The 21,775-nt window shown below is 32.6% G+C and overlaps 1 protein-coding gene across 1 annotated transcript in view; it reads right to left on the bottom strand.

Annotated features, from left to right (window-relative positions):
• Positions 1 to 21,775, bottom strand: part of LOC143234932 (voltage-gated delayed rectifier potassium channel KCNH8-like) — a 131,578-nt gene that overhangs the window by 31,428 nt on the left and 78,375 nt on the right. The window contains exons 6-9 of the mRNA XM_076472626.1: positions 21,294 to 21,531; positions 13,533 to 13,693; positions 9,156 to 9,360; positions 3,683 to 3,865 (exon numbers count right to left, since the gene is read on the bottom strand). Coding sequence (XP_076328741.1) covers positions 3,683 to 3,865; positions 9,156 to 9,360; positions 13,533 to 13,693; positions 21,294 to 21,531 — 787 coding nt within the window. The remainder of the gene's footprint in view (positions 1 to 3,682; positions 3,866 to 9,155; positions 9,361 to 13,532; positions 13,694 to 21,293; positions 21,532 to 21,775) is intronic.

Below are 21,775 nucleotides of genomic sequence, written 5' to 3'. Positions count from 1 at the left end.
TATTTAAACGCCTAACGGTACACATTATAAAACACTTGGCATTTTTAACCTGTACTTACGTGGAATGAAGGTTGTGTCCAGAATATGAGCACACCTTTTATTTCGTTACTCTATAATTAGATATGGTGAATTCATACAACCACGACTACAACTACCATCCATTATTGCCAATAGTTAATGTCACTTACTAATTACTGGCAGAATTAAAATAAATTCGTATACATATGTTTTTATACTTCTACAAGAAGTTGACAACCTCGTGTTCTGCTTTTACTCTATAGTGATTTTTCATTGTTATCATTACAACCACATGTGTAGTTTCATGAAAGTATAATTACACTTCATGACCACGCTTTTTTTACAATATAGTTATCTCCAATTATTACCAGTATTTATACATAGCTCAGTCGTATGAAACTCGAACCATGCTATAATTATTCTTAATCATTGGTGTTACGTCATAAGAATCTATCCTTACATACTGTAGCTAGATATGATTGATTCATGCAAGCCTATAATTATTGTCAATAATTGACGTCATGGGCTTTCTAAACTATAGTATATCCAATTATTGGCTCTTATGATTAATTAACTGTTACACATATTAAGAATACACTTGTATTTTAATATTATTTTATAATTTCATTTAGGCTCTATATATTTACTAACATACCAAAAGCCTAGTGAATGATCCTCATTCGTTTACATTGTCTGTACAAACACATCTTTCCAAAAGAATATCAGATGATGTGCTACCACTACTGAAAATAATAAACAAAAATTTTAAGTGTAATACTAATAAGTGTAAATGAAAATGTTGTTACCCAGTCAGTAGAAACGTGGACTCGCTAACTATATTTACCATATACTAAGTTCATCAAAACTGTTGTTCTTTTACTTTCTTTATAAGGTGAAATTATCAATAACATTTTAATACTTAAAAAAACTGATCAACTGACAATTATACATGATTCATTGTATAATTAAGTCAAAAATAATTTAAGAATTAACCAATCTTAGGTTTTGCAAGAAATAGTAAATATTTTCTCTATAAGGTATATATTACTTACCTAAAAATCTTTTTAACGTATATAACAATCAAAATACTTTAAGTGTTATGGTAAAAATATTAGTAAAAAATATGCAAACAGTATCCTTATTGCTGTGTGTTTTTTTTGCTTAGTTTTGAAACTAGATAGCAGGACGCTACTATTAATTTTGTATGTCGGTTGAAACAACGCTAGAAGTGTCATAAAGCATTGCTGTAAATGATTCACAACGTAAATCAACATAAACAACTATTTGATAAATCTACACTACAAAGGATATCAAAAACTGACAGTGGAATGAATAATTGTTAATAAGGGACGTTGTCAGAGATTTAGTAACTTTTATTTATTGCTTTTCTTTGTAAAAAGTTGGTAATTCAAGGCTATGTTTGTGGCAGCGTTATCACGTTATTTGCCACTGTTAGTTCCAGTCCTCACAGTTAGAGCTAAGTTAATGACAGATTTAGCATATGGGTCTTAATAATTAATTTCTGACGCTGAAGTTAATGGTAACTTAGGGATAAGAAAGAGAAAGTTACAGACAGTAAAGTCCTTTTGGAAACTTGTGACTATGGTATGGGCAGCATTGTTATCAGTCGATACGGCTCTATTTGTAAGTTAAGTCTGTGTTAATTATAACGTTTTCTTATTAGTTTTCATCATTAGTCCGTGTCAATACATAGCGCTGTTGTTAACTTCCAGCTTTATTACTGGTAGTATTATGACATTAATTGCCTACATAGTCATTTATTGGATACAGTCGATAAGGTGTTACAGGTAACTTAGAACTATGTTATTGACAGCGTCATCATATTACGTTTATTATTAGTTCTAAACAATAAGGCGTTGCAAGTAACTTAAGCCATATTAGTGGCTACTTTGTCACATTAGTTGTCTCAGTTAGTTCCAGCTTATACACTGTTATTGGTATGTTGATGGCGTACTTACAATATTAGTTATCAACAATACTTTCAGTCGATACGATAAATGAGAACTATGTTTTCCGGCATTGTTACGACTTTAGATGTTTACATTAGTTCCAATAGATAGGTTATAGGTAATTTAGGGCTATATAAGAGAGAGAGAATTAACCCACTATGTGTTACCATTAGTTCCAGTTGATATGACACTATTGATAACTTGAAGTTTTGTTAGCGACGGTTACGGGTCTCTCTCTCCGCATTTCATAAGGATTTATTGACTTAACTTCCAAATCTAATTAAGTAGTTTTCTTATTAATGTATATCAATGAAATCTACACATAATATACTTCATAATCCAACGTTTTATATTATCTGTCTTTTAATTTTAATTCTTTTCAGTTCAAATGAAGCTTACAAAAAACGAAAACATTCTTAATCTTCGGTTTTGTAGTACTCTGTCGAAGCTTTCGGTCTTTGTAATTAAGTACTTCTTCTCGTATATTAGATCTTAATGTTTAGACAGAAACTAGGGTAATTGTCTGCTTATAAAGCCTTCTTCAAAATTCCTTAGGGTAGGTTCCGAGAAAGGAGAAATAAGTATCTTAGGAACTACTGACAGATGCCATTCCACATTCTACAAATAGTCATGTGATTTTACACTCAACACTACCTATTTGTGTAGTTGTTTATAGCCAATAGAAAGAACTAATTTCAAACAACAATTTAGCAATAGTAATTTTTAAATTGGTGTGTCAAACCACTCTGAGTATTATTGCTGCTTGTGTTCTCATTAGCACTTAGCGTTGTTTTTCACCTAGAAATATATTAGTTAGATATACGACTAAACTGTATTTAGGTTTTATCTTTATTTTGTTAAATAAGTGAGTGGTATTTGTGTTTTAAAATACGTATTAGAAAGGTTAAATATTTTTCTAAAGTATAACTCCATATTTTCGGGTCATGAGGCTAAGTGCAATATGCGAATGCAACTAAATCCTTCTCAAAGCTGAAATATCTGCTAAAGACATCGTAATATTGCCTGAGGACGCCCGTTGACGTGTGTCGCGACATCTAAAGACATCGTAATATTGCCTGAGGACGCCCGTTGACGTGTGTCGCGAAAAATAACAACGCTAAACGACTGAAAAATAAAATAAAAAAATAAAAATAAATTATACGTGAAAATGTAAACACTTGCAATTAAGACTATACCCAAAACATCTTTTAAAATTATTCCACGAAAAATTGAAAAGTATGTACATTTTATTTCTGTTTCTTAATTTTAAACGTTTCATGGAACTACACGTTGATGAGAATACTTGAAGTATTCAGAGTCTGATTGTAAATAACTACAATACAAAAATAACAGATCTTCAGTTACAATACTTAATTAAACTAATATCATTATTTCTGTACAAAATACTTGTAATCTGTACGAAAATCTTATCAACTGTTGTGAATGTGTATGTTAAGAAAACTGGGAGTGATAGTTAGCAAGTACCCAGTAAGTACAAACCTTTAAAACATTATATGCTATCATTAGTTCCGCTCGATATAATGTTATTGGCAGTTTTACCAGATTACTTGCCACTTTTAGTTACATGGTTTTATCTTTAGTCCATCAGGTGGAATTTTGTTCCATTGCTATTTGTGTATAGGTGTTATTTTTACTATTTCATGCGTTGTTATAAATGCAACACGCTTTCTTACCGCCAATAAGCATGGTGAGTATGGAAAATACTTTCTCTGTGTTAGTATTGGCCGACACGTTCCCAAATCCTACACTAGTAAGGCTGCTGGTAGTAAAATAAAGGGCGGTGATGTAGGCAGTGGTTGCATCTGTGTAGTTTACAAGATCATGACCCAGTTTGTTGGACAGTTGGTGGAGCCAACCTGTTAAGAAAAAGAACAAACAAAGACCTATATAATAAAAAGTAAAATAAATAATAATAATAATTGTTCAAGGATAATAACAACGTAAACATTATGAAATATGTTTTCTTATGAATATTATAGATGATTGTTGACTTTCCACATGAGTTCAGTGTTTACTATAATGCGTGTAGTGGGGAAGCAAATATAATTTACTGAAGGAAGGACAAAGTTGGAAGCGTTGGTTTGTTTATTTTGAATAATCGTGAAAATACTTTGTTTGTTTTAGCACAGAGCTGCAAAATAGGCAATCCGCGCTATGCCCGAAGAGGAATGTCGAACCTTAGGTTTTAACGCTATAATTCCACAAAATTATCGCTGATCCATGGGGGAGTCGCGCATAGATTCAATAGGACTATTTTAGCAAGCCATTCCTCACATTGAACTAACAGATGACTTAACAATAGTGTCCACCGTCTTCTCTTTGTTTATAGTAATCGAATAGTAGGATTTGACCGTCACATTATAACACAACCACAACTCCAGAGTGCGACGTGCAATTCTGAGCAAATGGATGTAAACAATGAATTAGTGCTGGTTAAGACAGCGAAACAATGTTTTTTATGGTAAAAATGTTTATATTTTTTAATATTTGCACAAGAAAGGTATTAGAAATTGATAGAAGAGAAAACCTGGCGAATACAAGAAAAACAACAAATATACAACGTTGGTAGAAAATAACTATTGGAAATAACTGAATGAAACGCACTTGAACGTTATTCTTATGATAATAACAAGTACAAACGGACACAAGCACAAAAATACACACAGAAATAATGATGACTGTTAATTATTAAAAAAGTATTATCTTTATCGAAGGAAAGTCCCTCCTTACTGATATTATCAGGTAAGCCTCTACTGTTGATACTACCAGGAAAGTCTCTCTTTGTTGATGTTAAAAGTCCCTCTTACTGATGTTACAAGGAAAGCCCTTCCTTACTGATGTTACCAGGAAAGTCCTTCCTTACTGATGTTACAAGGAAAGGTATCAGAACGATATTGTGGAATGAGAAGTTTTAAGTAATATTGTCATAAATTTAGAACATTAAGTAGGTGAGTTCATCTTGTTCATTTTTTAAATTTATTTATGTCCAGTGTTGTTGTACAGTATTAAACGTTATAATACGGCAAGATACTTTTTTTGTTGCCTCGTATGTTTTTTTAATCATACGTAATCTTTAGTTTATGACTTCCCTTTACGGGACATCTAATCAGACCATAGCAAGATGAGAGAAACAAAATGTTTGTGTTGCCAAAATCGTACAACAGAACATTTGTTGTACGACCCAATATTCTAAAATAAATCGTATCACTAGGGACCTGAAATCAACGGATTGTAAGAAACGTTTGTGTGTCATTAGAGACTTCAATACAAGTGACAATATAATTTTGTTGCTCTGATCGAGACAAACTGGACTTTTCGTTAACAATGCTAAAGCGATGCAGAATTCTTCGATACTTCTGATTCGCTGATGAAGAACCACAAGTCTTGAACTTGTAGATAACAAATTAAGTTAGGTATGAAAGTTATTTATTACTATTATTTAGGTATAAGAAATATTAAGAAAGAATACTATCAACATTCAAAAAAGGGTAATTTCCATTAAAATCATTAAAACTTATTGTTAATTTACAACGCAATATGGTAAGTTATTCTTTCATGATATATGTTTTTCTTTGGTTCAGCTTCGTATTTGTGACTCTCACACAGCAAACACGTGCTTTACTGAGTGCTCTAAGGGCGTAAACCTTAACATTTACTAGTAAATTACTTTTTTAACAATTCGAACTAGAACAGCAATTTATAAACTACATGAATGTATTAAAAATACAATTATATCTTCTTACTGATTATGACGTTTTGCAGAATATTAAAAAACTTTCACATTCAATCCCTCCGGCACACACACCGCTAGAAACCGGGTTTCTACATCCCTGGTGGGCACAGCACAGATAGTCCGTTGTATAATTCTGTGTTTAATTTCAAGCGAACAAACAAAAACTCATCTAAACTTTAGTTCTTTTGAAATTGTTAGCAACGAACTTTCTCGAACTTTTTGTTTGCATTTCGCTTGTACAGAAGAACTAACTTTATTCATTAATGAGTTAAATATATTGAGCATTTTTTCAAAAAAAAAGTAGTAAATGAATTAACAATAAGTGGGAAATGTTCATAAAAAACTCAACATTTTTCAAATTAGAGGACGTGTTATTACAGAATTAATATGTGCCAAGTTACAGCATCAACTGAGTAAATACTCGATTGTTTATCCATGTTATTGATTGGAAAGAGGGTAAAGTTTTCAGAGAGAGCAGCTATCGCACCATAGGAATGAAGCGACCAGAACAAGTTAATGATTGTCTCTCTCTGCCGAGAACAGTCACATTGTCCTGGCTGGAGGTTATAAAGGGGCAGGAAACAGGGGTGACAGGTTTCTCATCAATTGTGAATGTCTGTTGAAATAGACATTTGACATTGTGAAGGCTGATTGCTAGTACTTTTGTGTTCTGTATTTAATATACACCCTATTATAACTTTGTAGTTGCTTTAATTAACATTACTGGTTTGAATATTTAATATATACAGTTTTATTACTTTGTTATATTATTTTTATTATCATACATTCGCTGTAAAGATTGATTTTCATTGTTAGCTTAGTATATGTATTTAGGACTAACCTAGATTTCTTAAGTTGTCCGAACCTTGTTTGTTATTTTCGAGGTTATGGCCAAAATATATTCAACAGCGGGAATATCCAAGTGATCTAATCGTTATAAATAGAAACTTAAGAATAGTACATTTAATTAGCTATAATCATTATCAATACAAAGCTTAATTATGTAGCTTGTTTTTATCAGGAGTTGATATTTATAATTCATGATAAGTTATTTTTTTTCGGAATAGGCACATTATGAGAAAAGAAGAAATAATAAAAATTAAAACAATTTTTCTCAAATATTAGTTCCGTAAGATGACAAAATAAAATCTTAACGAGATATCATGATATATCATGCTTTTTATATTTATGTATTACGTAACAATATAATTTGATTAAACAAAATTTTACATTCTTTAAAAAACTTCTACCTGCTGAAACTGAGATAGTGTACGTAAGACTTTCGATCTCAGTGTTATAAACAGTATGTCTATAACGAAACATTTCGTGAAAATGACAAAGTCTGCGAAGCAATGCTGCTCATTAAGCCTAATAATTGTAAATATTAGCCGTTTTACACAGCACTCCTCCTGATCAAGTTTAATAGATAGATAACTGATAAACTAAAATTTGGTTTCTTTCTTGTTTGTAGTTAATCACAAAGCTACACAACGCGCTACTTATGCTGTACCCATAGTATCAAAACCGAATCTTGTATTGATTCTCTGAACTCTCCACCCCACCGTATTAAGCTTATTTATATTTTATATGAAACTAAGTATTTTATATTTATATTGTGTAAATAAGGTTTTTGATCTTACAATTGGTTAGGTTTTATTACTCTGGTACATGCTTGTATTTTATACTGCATTAGTTAATATTTAAGTGTTTTCAAAATTTCTGTATTTTTTTCAGTTCAGTTTGGAAAGGTAGTTCTTCAAATACACCCATTTTAATTTTTGCTTTTTTTCTAGCTTTGTTAGAAACCTCGTGTACTATTTTACTGCTGATCAAGTTTTTGGCAGAGAAGATGCTACTTGATGTCCAGGAATATAACACTGTCTTTTATTGAGTGAAATGAATCTGATACTGGTCTAGGGATTTTCCCGCCTCTACTATCAAGTAAGGATGGACACAGGTCACGTGCAGAAGAGGTACTAATTTACAAATCAAGCTTTATTTGTATCATACTTTCTAGCATTATAAGCCAGGATCTATTCTGTTACACAATTTTTGACGAGTTTTTCATATTTATTAGAATTTTTTTAGTAGACTTATAGACTTTCATAACATTTCTTATTGTTTCATTACAGGATTTTGTTTGTAGGATTCAGTGTTGTTTTAGTTTAGCTGAGATCTTAGTATCTCTTGTATTTAAATGTTGTTTTAACTTTGGTGTTATTTGAATTTTGTAGTTTCAATTAATTATACTTTACCCTACGGGTGGAGGGTCACACCCACTGGACTGGCGAGAGAGAATTTATTGTTTTGTTTGTGACCGTGTTTTCATTGTCATTTGTTAATAAACAATATTGTTACATAACCTCCTTGATTTAAATATTTCTTTCTAACCAACTCAGTTGTAAAACAAAGAGATAAACAGGCACACACTGCAAACTCAATACCCAATTAAAGTCCAGTTAGGGACCTTGACTGAACACTTAATGACCTGAAAATTGTTTGTTTTGCTTTGAATTTCACGCAAAGCTACATGAGTGCTATCTGCGCTAGCTGTCCCTAATTTAGGAGTGTAAGACTAGAGGGAAGGCAGCTAGTCATCACCACCCACCGCCAACTCTTGGGCTACTCTTTTACCAACGAATAGTGGGACTGGCCGTCACATTATAACGTCAACACAGCTGAAAGGGCGAGCATGTTTGGTGTGATGGGGATTCGAACCCGCAATCTGAAAAGTTCTACACTACGATAAAAAACAATAAGTAGATATAATGCTGTGAATAAAATAACTGGAACATTTACTAATTTAAACACTGTGTGAGTTTTGTGTTTACTTTCAAAAAATATTGAAATAAACTAAAAATATTTAATGATACATATATTAAACGTTTTATTACTAGTAAAACATTACTTACAAATGTACAAGCACAAAAAAGGGGCAATTATAGTTTAGTAAAAATTACATAAGTTACGAAATGAATTGGAAAACTATTCTTTCAATGGCATGTTAGAATGGGTGAATAGAGTTTGGTTTTAAATTTTCAAGTACTTACATGCTTTGTAGTGAGAGTTAAAAATCAGTTTAGACAATAAGCCATAAAACAACATCACTACACCTTCCAAGCAAAATGATCTTATGGTACGAGACAGATCGTGAAGGTTAATATATTTATCATTCCTAAAATGTAAAAGCAGAATGTTAACTACTTATCTCAGTGTTCTTTTACTATTTTCTGGAAAAAATAAAAGTGAGCCAAATATTTACGTTCTACGTTATAATGTTTATCTTTTTTTTATTAAAGTTGAGTAAATACACTTATTAAAAGGGGAAAAAACACTAATATGTATTTTAAAGCTGTTATTCACTTCTATTATTTATGAAAACTGAAAGTAAACACTAATTTATTTTATCTTACCTACGTCCCATTGTATAGGATTTACATCTATTTCTTCCAACGCAATGACGTACCAGACGCAAGCCATCCAATGAGCGACGAGTGAGAACATTAGCATCAGGAGGGTAAGGATTATGGCGCTGTACTGTGAGTAGCGGTCCATCTTCTGAAAAAGTCTGGCTAGACGCAGCAGGCGTGTTAATTTAAGTAAGTGCATCAGAGTGTTCTGGACAAAGAAAACACGCGATGTTTGTTGAATGACACATAAATAAAAATAGCCCGATCTTTGCTTAAAATAATTTAGAATAATTATAGCGGCTCTAAGATCAGTGTCTTCTATCTGTTAGAATGGTGTAAATAGTCATTTTCATTTATAACCCAAAACAACAACAACTGGCTCAATATTACTGTAAGGATTTAGTGGTTGTTCGATAATACATATTTACCACGATTCTCTACGTTTTCTAGAGAAATAAAATGATAAAAACTTATATTATTAAAGCTTTGATTTAAGAGTTATGAGCACAGTTAGTTCGATCTAAAACGTGTAATACCATTCCTATAGAATCGCTGTAAAAACAGAATAAAACATTATTGATAACAGTACATAATATATGCTGTTGAATATATAAGATTGTGCAGTGTATGTATTATTTATTTAATTTATTTTGTGAGTTAATGTTTAATGATAGCTGAGTTTGTTTTTATGATAAGAGAGTTGAAAGCAATTATTTTATAGATGATAGGTATGACAAGTTCGGTTATATAACTCGGTAATAGTCATACGTTGGGTTTATAATTAATTGATGTTGAAGTTATAGAAACTTCTAGAGACTTCAATGATAAGCATAAAAATGACAAAATGAGTAGAGCAGACTTAAAGCAAAGTCAAGTAAAAGTGAAGTTCAGTTATAGAAAAGTTAGGAAATGCAAAATTAGCCATCATAGAAGTGTAAAGCCTTTGTGAATTCTATGGAAGTGTAATAATACTTTTTGAGTGTAGAAACATTGTCTTTATTTGTAAAGCACGTGTATTATTATAAATATATAAATGAAAACTGTAAACATAAGATGAAACGAGTTGAAATCTATATGTAAATCTAACGGATAATCTCATATAGAAATACAGTCCATCTTTGTAAAACGTTCTTAATGGTTTATTTATAAAAACAAATAAACTGTAAATACAATGTTAGGCAAATATTATATTCAAGAATTTTATTATTACTATAATGTTTATGTTATGTTGTCACCCTGTAGTCATTCACTCGTGAATTATATATGCACCCTTTAATGCCACTTTGTGCCCCCAGCAATGTACCCTCTGGTGAGTTGTACTCAAACTACAGTTATTTTGCATATTATGTAACAAGTATATAATCCTCAGGTGTGTATATATGTTACCTAATAGTTACGTAACCGTCAGGCGGTATTCTTTGATCTCCCTCCACATGCCATCCCGCCTACTCATACTGAGGAGGCATCATTTGGGTGGTCAATACCTACTCAAAGCACTAATATGTTTGATATATTGACACGGTTTCTAGCACAGGCAGTTCGTTATCCTATTAACTGCGTAAGTATATCTTTAGTTACTGGACACTGAAACATGTCTGAGACATTGAAAGATTTCTAAGAAATCTGGTAACTCAGAAAATGGTGTAAGTATCTCTATTTACTGGATAGTAACCATGTCTGACATAGTGGCACATTTGTAACGTTGTGGGAAGTATTGAGAGTCGTATAAATGTCATTTTGTTTCTAAATACAGACTTTAAAATCAGATAATTTCTTTAGTAACTGGACATTATAATGTATTTAATTTACTGGCATGCATGTGACTATTTTCTTGATCCTTATAATTGCATATCTATTTATTTAGTTACTGAATTCTAAAATATGTCGAATATAACGTCACATGTCTGTTGGTAGTCCTTAGAGTGGTATAAAGATTTCATCAGTTATTAACATATGTTTAATATATCAACAAATTTCTAATTCATCTGGTAGATGTGAGAATCGTGGGTCTCTCGAGGTGGTGTATACTGAAATATATCTGATATATTGAGAAATTTATAGTAGTGTTGGCCGTTCTTAAAATTGTATAAAGGTTTATTTAACTATCAGATACTGAAATGCGTCTGATATATTGACAAAGTTACAAAACTGTTTTTAGCCCTCAATATGGTATAGAACTTTCTTTCACATAAACTTGCACTCACAATACCCACCTATCTCGTAAGGAATTAGTCAAAACTCTTGCCATAAAATCGAAGAGATTGTAAATGATTTTATTTATGATTCACCAAAGCATTTAACTCATCTTTTGTTAAAGTCCAGTCTGTTTTCCAATAACGTGAATATTTGTATCCTTTGAAAGAAAGGTATTTTCAATGTGAACATAATTCTTAACAAGAAGAAATAAAAAAACAACAACAAAAAACTCTCAATTATATGAGACGGGTGTTTAATAAGCAGAATTTTCAAATATATAACTAAATTTTAGAAATATTTATTACACTAACGCCAGTGGAATAAATTCCTCTAACATTTAATCTTTCAATACAGTCTAAAATTTTTATCACCAAAATAGTTTTAGAATATTATATATAACGTTTTAAAGAATTCGCTCTGAGGATAATCTGTTACTCACTCAGTGGTTCGTGTGCTTGGCCGATTGATTCAGGATGTATTAAAACTAACAACAGTCTGAAACATACGTTGAAATATAGAGATTACGTCGACACAGTCCATGTTGTATCTGACAACCATGCACCTGAGCACTAAAGTTTCCATTGTAATGGGCGCTGCTGTAAGGATATCATATCCAAATTCACCATTTTCCCTCTGCATTTTTCAATAATCCATTTATTGCATTAGGATGACGGTTTCCAAGCACCTTTTCGAAAGGTCTAATAACACAGAAATGCACAGAAACTACATCTGGGAACTTAACCAGGATCTATTTATATGGAATAGCATAAATTCTCTTTTCATTCTTAAGATACTTGAGATATGTGATCATTGAATAAGATATACAACAGGAAGATTTTTCTTTGTAAACATTGACGCTGTTGATCTTGTTTCCAAATGAAAATCCTTCTTCATTGTATTGGTACTGTTGTCTTGGGCACGAGGATGACTTTTGTCACTGACTCTCATTTTCGTGGATTACCACTTATTACAAGACACTGAGCTTAGGTTATAGCAGAGGGAATACAATTTATTGTAGGTCTCTTTTTGAATGTTCTTGGCGCACCAACGTCACATGTATTCCTTTCTACTACAATACCATTATGTACAAGTGAAATATTCATTTCGTAAATTCTAAATCTCCGATCTGAAAGTATCTTAGGGACTTAGTATATGACTATTTACATTGGATGGAGTTGTTATATACCCTTCCTAAAAGCGATTGGATTCGGCGCATCATACCTTACTATTCAATGTCAAAATATAATACTGCTGTATGCTGGTTCGCTACGACTTAATGTAGGCTGTGTATGTCACATAGCTGTATGTTCAAAATAATTTTATTATTGCGTACCTATGCATTTCTTGAACAAGTAATCTCTAAACAAATGACAACAGAAATAGTTGAGAACCATATACGAAACAGCTTCATTCTTTAGTTGTTTTTCTTGAAACCTATATGGACATACATTATGATTTGAGGGATCCAGAGGTCAGGGGCGGATTTAATGGTCAGCTAAAGCAGGTCGGGCCTCTATATACTTTCGCTTGATGAATAATATCGGTATTAATATAGCCCGCCGGGTCCCATTTTCTCACAGCTGTCTAGGCATTTAAACTTAAATCCACCCTTGCGATAGGTGTAGTTTATAATTTGATAACAGCCAAAAAAGTTATGATTAATTTCTTTAGTAGAGTGGGGTGATTTTTCTACCCTAATTCAGGGGTTGTTCACTATTTTTACAGCACACTATCTAGGGAACACAAGAAAAGCAATAATTACAGCGCGGTTATAGATATTTGTTTGTTTGTTTTGAAATTTCGCACAAAGCTACTCGAGGGCTATCTGTGCTAGCCGTCCCTAATTTAGCAGTGTAAGACTAGAGAGAAGGCAGCTAGTCATTACCACCCACCGCCAACTCTTGGGCTACTTTTTTACCAACGAATAGTGGGAATGACCGTCACATTATAACGCCCCCACTGCTGAAAGGGCGAGCATGTTTGGTGCGACTGGGATTCGAACGCCTTAACCCACCTGGCCATGCCGGGCCTAGTTATAGATATTTCAGACTTCCAATTTTTTTTCCTTTTAGGTTCCTCCCTCTGTGAAACGCTATGAAATGCACTAAAAACCCCAGTTAAATGTTTATAGTGAGGACACAAGGGTAATGGTAAAATGTCTGTATTGAAGAATGATTGACTTACCCTACTGTAAAGATTTGCTGCGTACAACAGGTCAAAGGGTAGAGCTGCAAGTAAGTCGACGACAAACCATCTACGTACGTAATGCACAGCAATAGACTTCGGCTTGGCAACAACTTCGCCCTTCCTGCTAACGAATGTTGTTCGAAAGTTAACAGCGATGTCTGTGAGGAAACAAGAATACAGGAAAAAGAAAGGTTTATTTCAAGGTGTTTAATTAGAACAATTCTGCGAGACAACCAAAGACATTCGTATTTAGTTACTTTAGAGATTAAGATGAAAATTTGGTACCAAGACAAACAGATCATATATCTTATGAGCTATACAGAAAAATACCCTACAAATAAAGCTACTCCAATATTGTAAAAACGTGTTAAATCAAATAATTCCGACCTGTAAAAATATGTTTTAAATAAAGTCACTCAAAAGGGTGTAAAGATGTGTTAACTCAAACTAAAGAAATTCATCCGAATATTGAGAGATAGGTATTACAACAAACCACTGACTGTGTAAAAACATGTGTTCAATCAAACCAACTTAACAGCGTAAAAGCATGTGTTATAAAAACATCCAAAAGCTATAAAGATGTGTTAAACCAATACAAAGAACGTAGAAATGAATTAAACCAAACCAATCCAAGCTATAAACACACGTGTTAAACCAAATTACTTCAGTAGTTTAAAGACATTTTTAAATCAAACCACTCCAACATCGCAAACAAATGAGATAAACCAAATTACTAAAGTAATGGAGAGACGTGTAAGATAAAATTACTTCAATACTGTTGGTTTGCTTTAAGTTTTGCGCAAAGCTACTCGAGGGCTACCTGCGCTAGCCATCCCAAATGTAGCAGTGTAAGGATAGAGGGAAGGCAGCTAGTCATCACCACCCACCGCCAACTCTTGGGCTACTCTTTCACCAACGAATAGTGAGATTCACCGTCATATTATAACGTCCTCAGAGCTGAAAAGGCAAGCATGTTTGATGTGACGGGGATTGGAACCCGCGACACTCAGATTACGAGTTGAGTGTCTTAACCACCTCGCCATGCCGGGCCACTTCAACAGTGATAGGACGTGTTAAATCAAACCATCCCAACAGTGAAAAGACATGTGTTAAACCACTAACATTGCGAAGACGTGTTAAACAACCACAAATAATGTAAAGATGTGTTAAGTTCAATCATCTCAAGTTTGTAAAGATGTATTATGTTAAACCCTCCAACAAACGTGTTAAATAAAACTATTCCAACATTGTATAAACGTGTTAAATAAAACTATTCCAACATTGTAAAAACGTGTTAAATAAAACTATTCCAACATTGTAAAAACGTGTTAAATAAAACTATTCCAACATTGTAAAAACGTGTTAAATAAAACTATTCCAACATTGTAAAAACGTGTTAAATCCCCACCTCACCAAACATGTTCGTCTTTTCAGCCGTGGTGTCGTCATAAAGTGACGGTCAATCCAACTATTCGTTGGTAAAAGAGTAGACCAAGAATTGGCGGTGGATGGTGATGACTAGTTGCCTTCCCTCTAGCCTTACACTGCTAAATTAGGGACGGCTAGCGCAGATAGTCCTTGTGTAGCTTTGCGTGAAATTTAAAACAAACAAACAAACTCTCACGTAAGAGATATTTCTAAAAACATATAGAGAATATGCAAACAACATGATATCAGTACTGAATTCAGAAGCCATAACACAGTACAATCACAGATAATAAACACCAGACACATAAAGACCCAATGTAGAGCAAAAACACCATCTACAATATTGTCTACGCATTTGAATTTATCGGAGAAAAAAAGGACCAACAAAAAATTAGAATTCAGGAAAATAAAACATACAAAACTATAATACCGATTTATCTATAATAAGCCATATTGTGACATAAGAGGATCATACAATAAATTGAAATATAAACCACAAACGACAAAAAAAGAGAGATAAATGAAATATTTTATATCAGTCTAACTGGTAACGCATTGAGTTTTTGAAGAGAGCAAAAACTGAATATTCCCTTCGAAAATATTCAAATAATTCAGTTTATTCAATTTCTAATTGGAGGTAACTCCCCCCGCTAATACAGCGGTAAGTCTACGGATTTACAATGCTAAAATTAGTGGTTCGATTCCCGTCGGTGGGCTCAGCAGATAGCCCGATGTGGCTTTGCTTTAAAATGCATATTGGAGGAAATACAGAATAAAATCTAAATACTAATTAATATTTAATAATTAATAAAATAAATTAGCATATAATTAATAAATAGACTACGGTGATAGAATAGGCTTTTAAACATAAGAATGAACAATTTTAAAAACATTTCATTTTTGAGTTTTCATCTTTAACACAGGTAGTTACATGAAGCAGAAACGGTGTTTATAGAGAAAAAACAAATTGTTGAGGTTCTGCAGAAATCAAATATATTTGTACTCAGTAAACTCTGAAAGTGTCGCACTTCTCATAGAAATAGTTGAAAATCAGTTTGAAATTCTGATAACTCGGTAAACATCAAATTTGTGTATATCATAGGTCATATACATTTAATCACAAAGGGTTTTGTTTGTTTAGAATTAAGCACAAAGCTACACAATTGGCTATCTGTGTTCTGCCCACCACGGCTATCGAAACCGTAGACATACTACTGTGTCACTGGCGGGCAAATCACCAATCTTCTAGAAATGCCTTTATTTACAGATTGACACATCCCTATTACATGAATGGTATGCTAATTTCTTTAAATATATTTTCTGTACCAATGCGTTTACACTAATGAGAATGAAATTTAAGAAGACAAAGCCACATCAGGCTATCTGCTGAGCCCACCGAGGGGGAATCGAACCATTGATTTTAGTGTTGTAAATCCGGAGACATACTGCTGTACTACCAGGGAACACGAAATTTAAGAAGGGCCATTATCAAAATAAAAAAGGAATAAAATGCACAATCAGGATTAGTCTTAATAACCACTTAAATTCAGCAGGAAATTGACTCTACTTTTTTTTAATCTGCTATGAAATAAAAAGCCTTGGATGTTTTTAAAATTCTATACTTTTCAGGTCAAAACGTTAATAGGCTGTCACGCAAAACCGCTATCAGTTTGCTTAATAATAATTGTTACATTCTATATCATTGCAGATAAACGTACAGGACAAAAAAATAAATAAGTAAATACCAGGATTCTCAAGTAAGATTGTTTTAAAGAGTAAGATTTCCATACAAAAAACCTGATGCAAATTAACTTAGCCATTAATTTTCAAACAGAGTAAGATATGAGGGTAGAAATATAAATTAACTGTAAATGTTACATTTCTAAATAAGAGTAATATCTTAATGTAGTAATTGTAACTGGCACAGGTGTACGTTTACGGAATAACACCCTTAGAAACCTGGTTTCGATACCTGTGGTGGGCATAGCAGATATAGTTCATTGTGTAGCTTTGTGTTGAACTTAAACAAACAAAACAAACTAGATCTTAAGGTATCTTGACCAAATGAATTTGAACGTTAGATTTCTATAACAAAGTAAGATGAAATTAGCTTAACTAAATTAATTTAAGCGTTAGATTTTTATAAGTAGCACTATTAAATATAGTTGAACTAATTCTATACAGGCTTGTTGATTTTATTAAATATTTTGATACATTGGTTTTATCAACACAAATTCTTAAGTAGCTTAAAATAGCCTTGGTACAATATGTTTCACACCATAGGTAAAAAACAACAATAATGTTGTAACAGATATTTTCAGTTTTTCGTAAACAATGATAATAACTTTGTTACAAAATATTTCCCAACCTAATTAAGGAACAAAAACTGCCTTGTTACAAACATTCCTAATCTTAGCAAAGAATAACAATATTATTTCACAAGTATTCTTCAACTTTGGCAAAGAACAGCAATAATACTGTTATAGATGTTGCGCACGTTAAGAGAGCAACACCAATAATCCTGTCAGAAGAGTCTCCAGCTTTTAGTAAACATTAAGTGTTACATTGTTCTTAATATTTTCCAACCTTAATAAGACGCAACAACAACCTTGTTACAAATATTCCAAATTTTAGCAAGGAACAACAGTAGCCTTACCATGAGTATCCTTAATATTTGGTAAGAAACAAAAATACAACCTCAGTGATGACGAGAAAACCCACTTGTAGAGAAAAATATATATGTAAAAACGGATGATTTGGGTCGAGAAAATTTTAATGTAAAGGAGCGAACAATGTTTCGACCTTCTTCGGTCATCGTCAGGTTCACAAAGAAAGAAAGAGGTAACTGACCAATAGCTGATTACATATTTGAAAGGGGTTGTGTAACTGAGTATCGGAATGTAGAGGGCGGTGTTAGATGTTTGAATATATTTATTAATATAGGTATATAGGTGTTCCTTTGTACTGGTTTATTTTGGGCTTTAGTTGTTGTATAAGTAAGGCTTCTTTAATTTTGCGTTTGTTTATGTTTGTTTCTTTATTTAATATTTGGTGTTTTCTATGATTATGTTGTGTTTATTTGATTTGCAGTATTCGAAAACGTGTGATGGTGACTTTTTTGTGTTCTTTGAATTTCGTTTCCATTTTTCTACTTGTTTCTCCAATATAGAAATAGTGGCAGTTATCATATTGTATTTTATAAATAACGTTGGTGTGGTGTTTGTCAGTGTAGTTTTTACATAGTATAGACCTTAGTTTTATGCATGGTTTATGGATAAATTTGGTATTAACTGGAATGCCATATTTTGTTACTAGTTTTTGCCAAATGTTGGTTATTTTTCTGCTGATGTCGGGAATATATGGTATGCAGCAGTATATGGTTTCATGACTTTTTAATTCGTGGTATATATTTACTTTTGTTGGTTGATTTTGCTTTTTGTCTAGGTGTGTGCGTATAATGTTTTCTACGGTTTGTGGAGGAAATTTGTTGATGTTGATGAAGTACTGTTTTATTTTGTCTAATTCGTCGTTAATTTTATCTGGTGAGCATAGTTTTATGGCTGTGTTTATTTCGTTTATTAGTATGTTGAGTTTGTTTTTTTTGTTTCATGTGCTGTGTCCCAAGGAATATATAGTTCAGTATGGGTGATTTGTTGTTCGCTCCTCTACATAAAAATTTTCTCAACCCAAACCAGCCGTTTTTTACGTATATAAAAATACTACCTTTTTATTACAAATATTTTCAGCAAGATACAACAACATCCTAGCCACAAATAACTAATCTGAATGTTTTGCGGAAGTAAACAGTTTAATTCCTCAGAAACAGCAGCTAAATATTATTTACTTATTTTTGTAAAATAGTTAAAATAATATACGTTTTATATTACTGCTGTACACCAAATACAGATATATGTATATGTGTTGTAGAATTTGCAAAAATATTTTTTTATGTCTGTTTCGGTTAATTTACATAACCTTGTATTTACTATCATAACCAGGGGTTCGATTCCCCTCGATGGACACAGCAGATAGCCCTATGTGGCTTTGCTATAAAAAACACACACACTATCATAACTGCACATTGTGTACCTTCAACGCTAAACTTACCCTTTCATGAAAACGTTTCAGTACACTTGCGCTTGCTCTTACAACCCATGCGAAAAAGCTAATCCTACTCATTTAACTTCTGAAGGAAGAAATATAAATTAACTATAACCGTTATATTTCTGAACAGAGTAGTAACTGAAGATAGTAATTGTGTTAGTTTCTATCTATAGACATTACGATTGTATAAAACCGATTCCTTCATAAAAAGCTTCGACATACTTGCGTTTCCCTTTATCAACCACATCGGAACATCAGTCTACCAAACCCTAAGAAAAATGAAAAGCTTTTTCGTGAAAACTTTGTTCTCGTTTGCCATCAATAACTCAAAGGAAGAATACTTCTAAATGTGGTAGTTAAAAACAATCGATGAGTTTCAACTGGTTTCTTGCCATTACTATTCAATTTTGAAGTTTCGGTTTAGACAGCATTAGCTAGTGTAGCGTTAGAAACCAAATGATTTAACATTTTGATTAAAATCCCGTAAGTTTACCACATTTCTCTAACTTTGGGTTTCCAAGTCAGATGCAAATGAAAACAATATTTCAAGTTAACCTGATATTCCCAAACGTCATTGTCCAAGAGGCCTTTCATAGAATTTTGGGGAACAAAAGTTAGATCTGAAATGCTATTTTAAGACGCCTCTTATTTTGAATCAGAAGTGGACAGCTTTAAGATGAATTTTGGAAAAAAAGAAAAGTAGTTTATTCGATTTCTATTTCAAATTTGTTGTGACATTAAATATCATAACTGACGAAACCATGGAACTGCATTAGACTACGTTATACCGCATTTATTTTTCGACAGTTTTCTTAATTATTAATTGTTTGTACGTGTGTATATTTGTGGCTAATCATAAAGCCACACAATGGACTGCTTATCTGTGCTGTGCCCATCACGGGATTCGAAACGTAGTTTTTGTATAATAAACCTTCAGACTTACCGCTGAGGGTGGGGACTAATTATTCCCTTATTAATTTCAGATGATAGTCATGAAAATAAACTATAAACAGTTTTTTTTTCAGGATAAAGTCACCGGGTGATTCTGCCTTTAAAACGTTTAGTTAGTAGTAAATCTATATCAACATTGCTTGTGTATAGTTGTCTCAGGGGGTGTGAGGGGGTCGTTAGTATGATGTCATAGTGCCACGCACTAAAGACAATTACATCATATTTACACGAATTAGTACAAGAGGGCGCTACTATCTTAGGGAGGGATATCATGATAGATGGGTTGAGTTACGATGATGTGATCATCAGCACAGACAGTTCGCAAGAGACACACCACAGGAGGATGTAGATCAATGGGCATCAACTTATTATCAACTTTATAGCAACAAATAATGTGTTAATTGTAATATTTTATTTGAATAACATTGTATTTACTATCATAACTGCTGAAAATATTTTATCACAATTAAAACTGTATGACTTTATGAGCATTAAATCCGCTATTTGAATCCGTAGTTTGTATTTTCGTCAACTTTATAGTTTTCATTTATATGTTATGTTATCTGCGTTACATGTGTTTCGTCAAAGTAGATGATGTTTCTATAGACTGTTACTATATGTTGGACTACATACAGATTTCAGCGTGTTCAAACTTATGTTTACAGCTTTCGTTTATATATCTAATCGGTTACATATTCTAAAAAGTTACAATTATTATTTGAACAAGACGGAATAACTGATAGTTTTTTTAGTTAATATTTAATTTTCATGTATCGTAAACACTTTGAATACAAGTTAAACAATTATTTTAACTTCCCCTCTATTACGACATGTGCTCCCTCTAGTGCCACTAGATGTAAATATGACGCATTCATATTCGGGTGCGGCATTATGACGTCATCGTTTCTTCCTTTCAACTCTTCCTAAAACAGACCGTCAGTGTGCTGATTCTGAAGTATCGCCCTATCGACTGATATGTTAATGTTGTTATGATGTAAATTAAAACAATTCATTTACCTAGGAAAAGAAATACGATATATTAAAAATGATGAAACTTTATCAAATAACACTTCAGTTAATTCAATCATATGTATAACTTCACAGTTCAACTAAAGTTGTAGTAATTAAATCATGATTCAGTTGGTCATTTTGGCAGTATTCTATTATTTATCTGTCACCTCTTAAAATCCACATGCTTGGATGAGTAAGTTAACCGGTTTAGGAATCATTCTTTGGTTGAAAAGAAACGAATTCAAATTTATTTACTATTCATACCAGCAATGAAAAAAGCTTCAACAATAACATCCGATATGATTGTCTTGTTTCTAGATGGGCTCTCATTGTTGTCCTGAAAGGCAGCACTGTAGGGAACAACGATAGCGACATAAAAGGTGGCAACGAGTACTAGCCAATCCCAGCAAGTCTTACATATGCCGTAATGAGAAACAATGAATTTCGACTTCTTAATGGCTGTTGTTTTGTATTCTGGGAGTGATGTAGAATGAAGTAGATTCTGTAAACAAAACAGATTATGGGCAAATTAACACAAAAAAGAAAAGAGGAACTTCAGCAGTTTAAAACATAAAACTACACAAGAATGTAATGCAAGTTTAACTAGTTAAATTGTATAACGCATTTCTCTAAGTATGTACTCACTTACGGTTAAAACCGTTAATGTAATTAAAAGTAGCAAGAACGAATAATTGTGAAAATAACTTTAGAACAAATATCGGAGATACGTCAGTGCTAGAGACTAA

The sequence above is a fragment of the Tachypleus tridentatus genome, chromosome 12, assembly GCF_004210375.1.
Source record: "Tachypleus tridentatus isolate NWPU-2018 chromosome 12, ASM421037v1, whole genome shotgun sequence".
Classification (NCBI taxonomy): Eukaryota; Metazoa; Arthropoda; class Merostomata; order Xiphosura; family Limulidae; genus Tachypleus; species Tachypleus tridentatus.
Note: the sequence above shows the minus strand (reverse complement) of the source record. Positions and strands in the feature narration are given on the sequence as shown.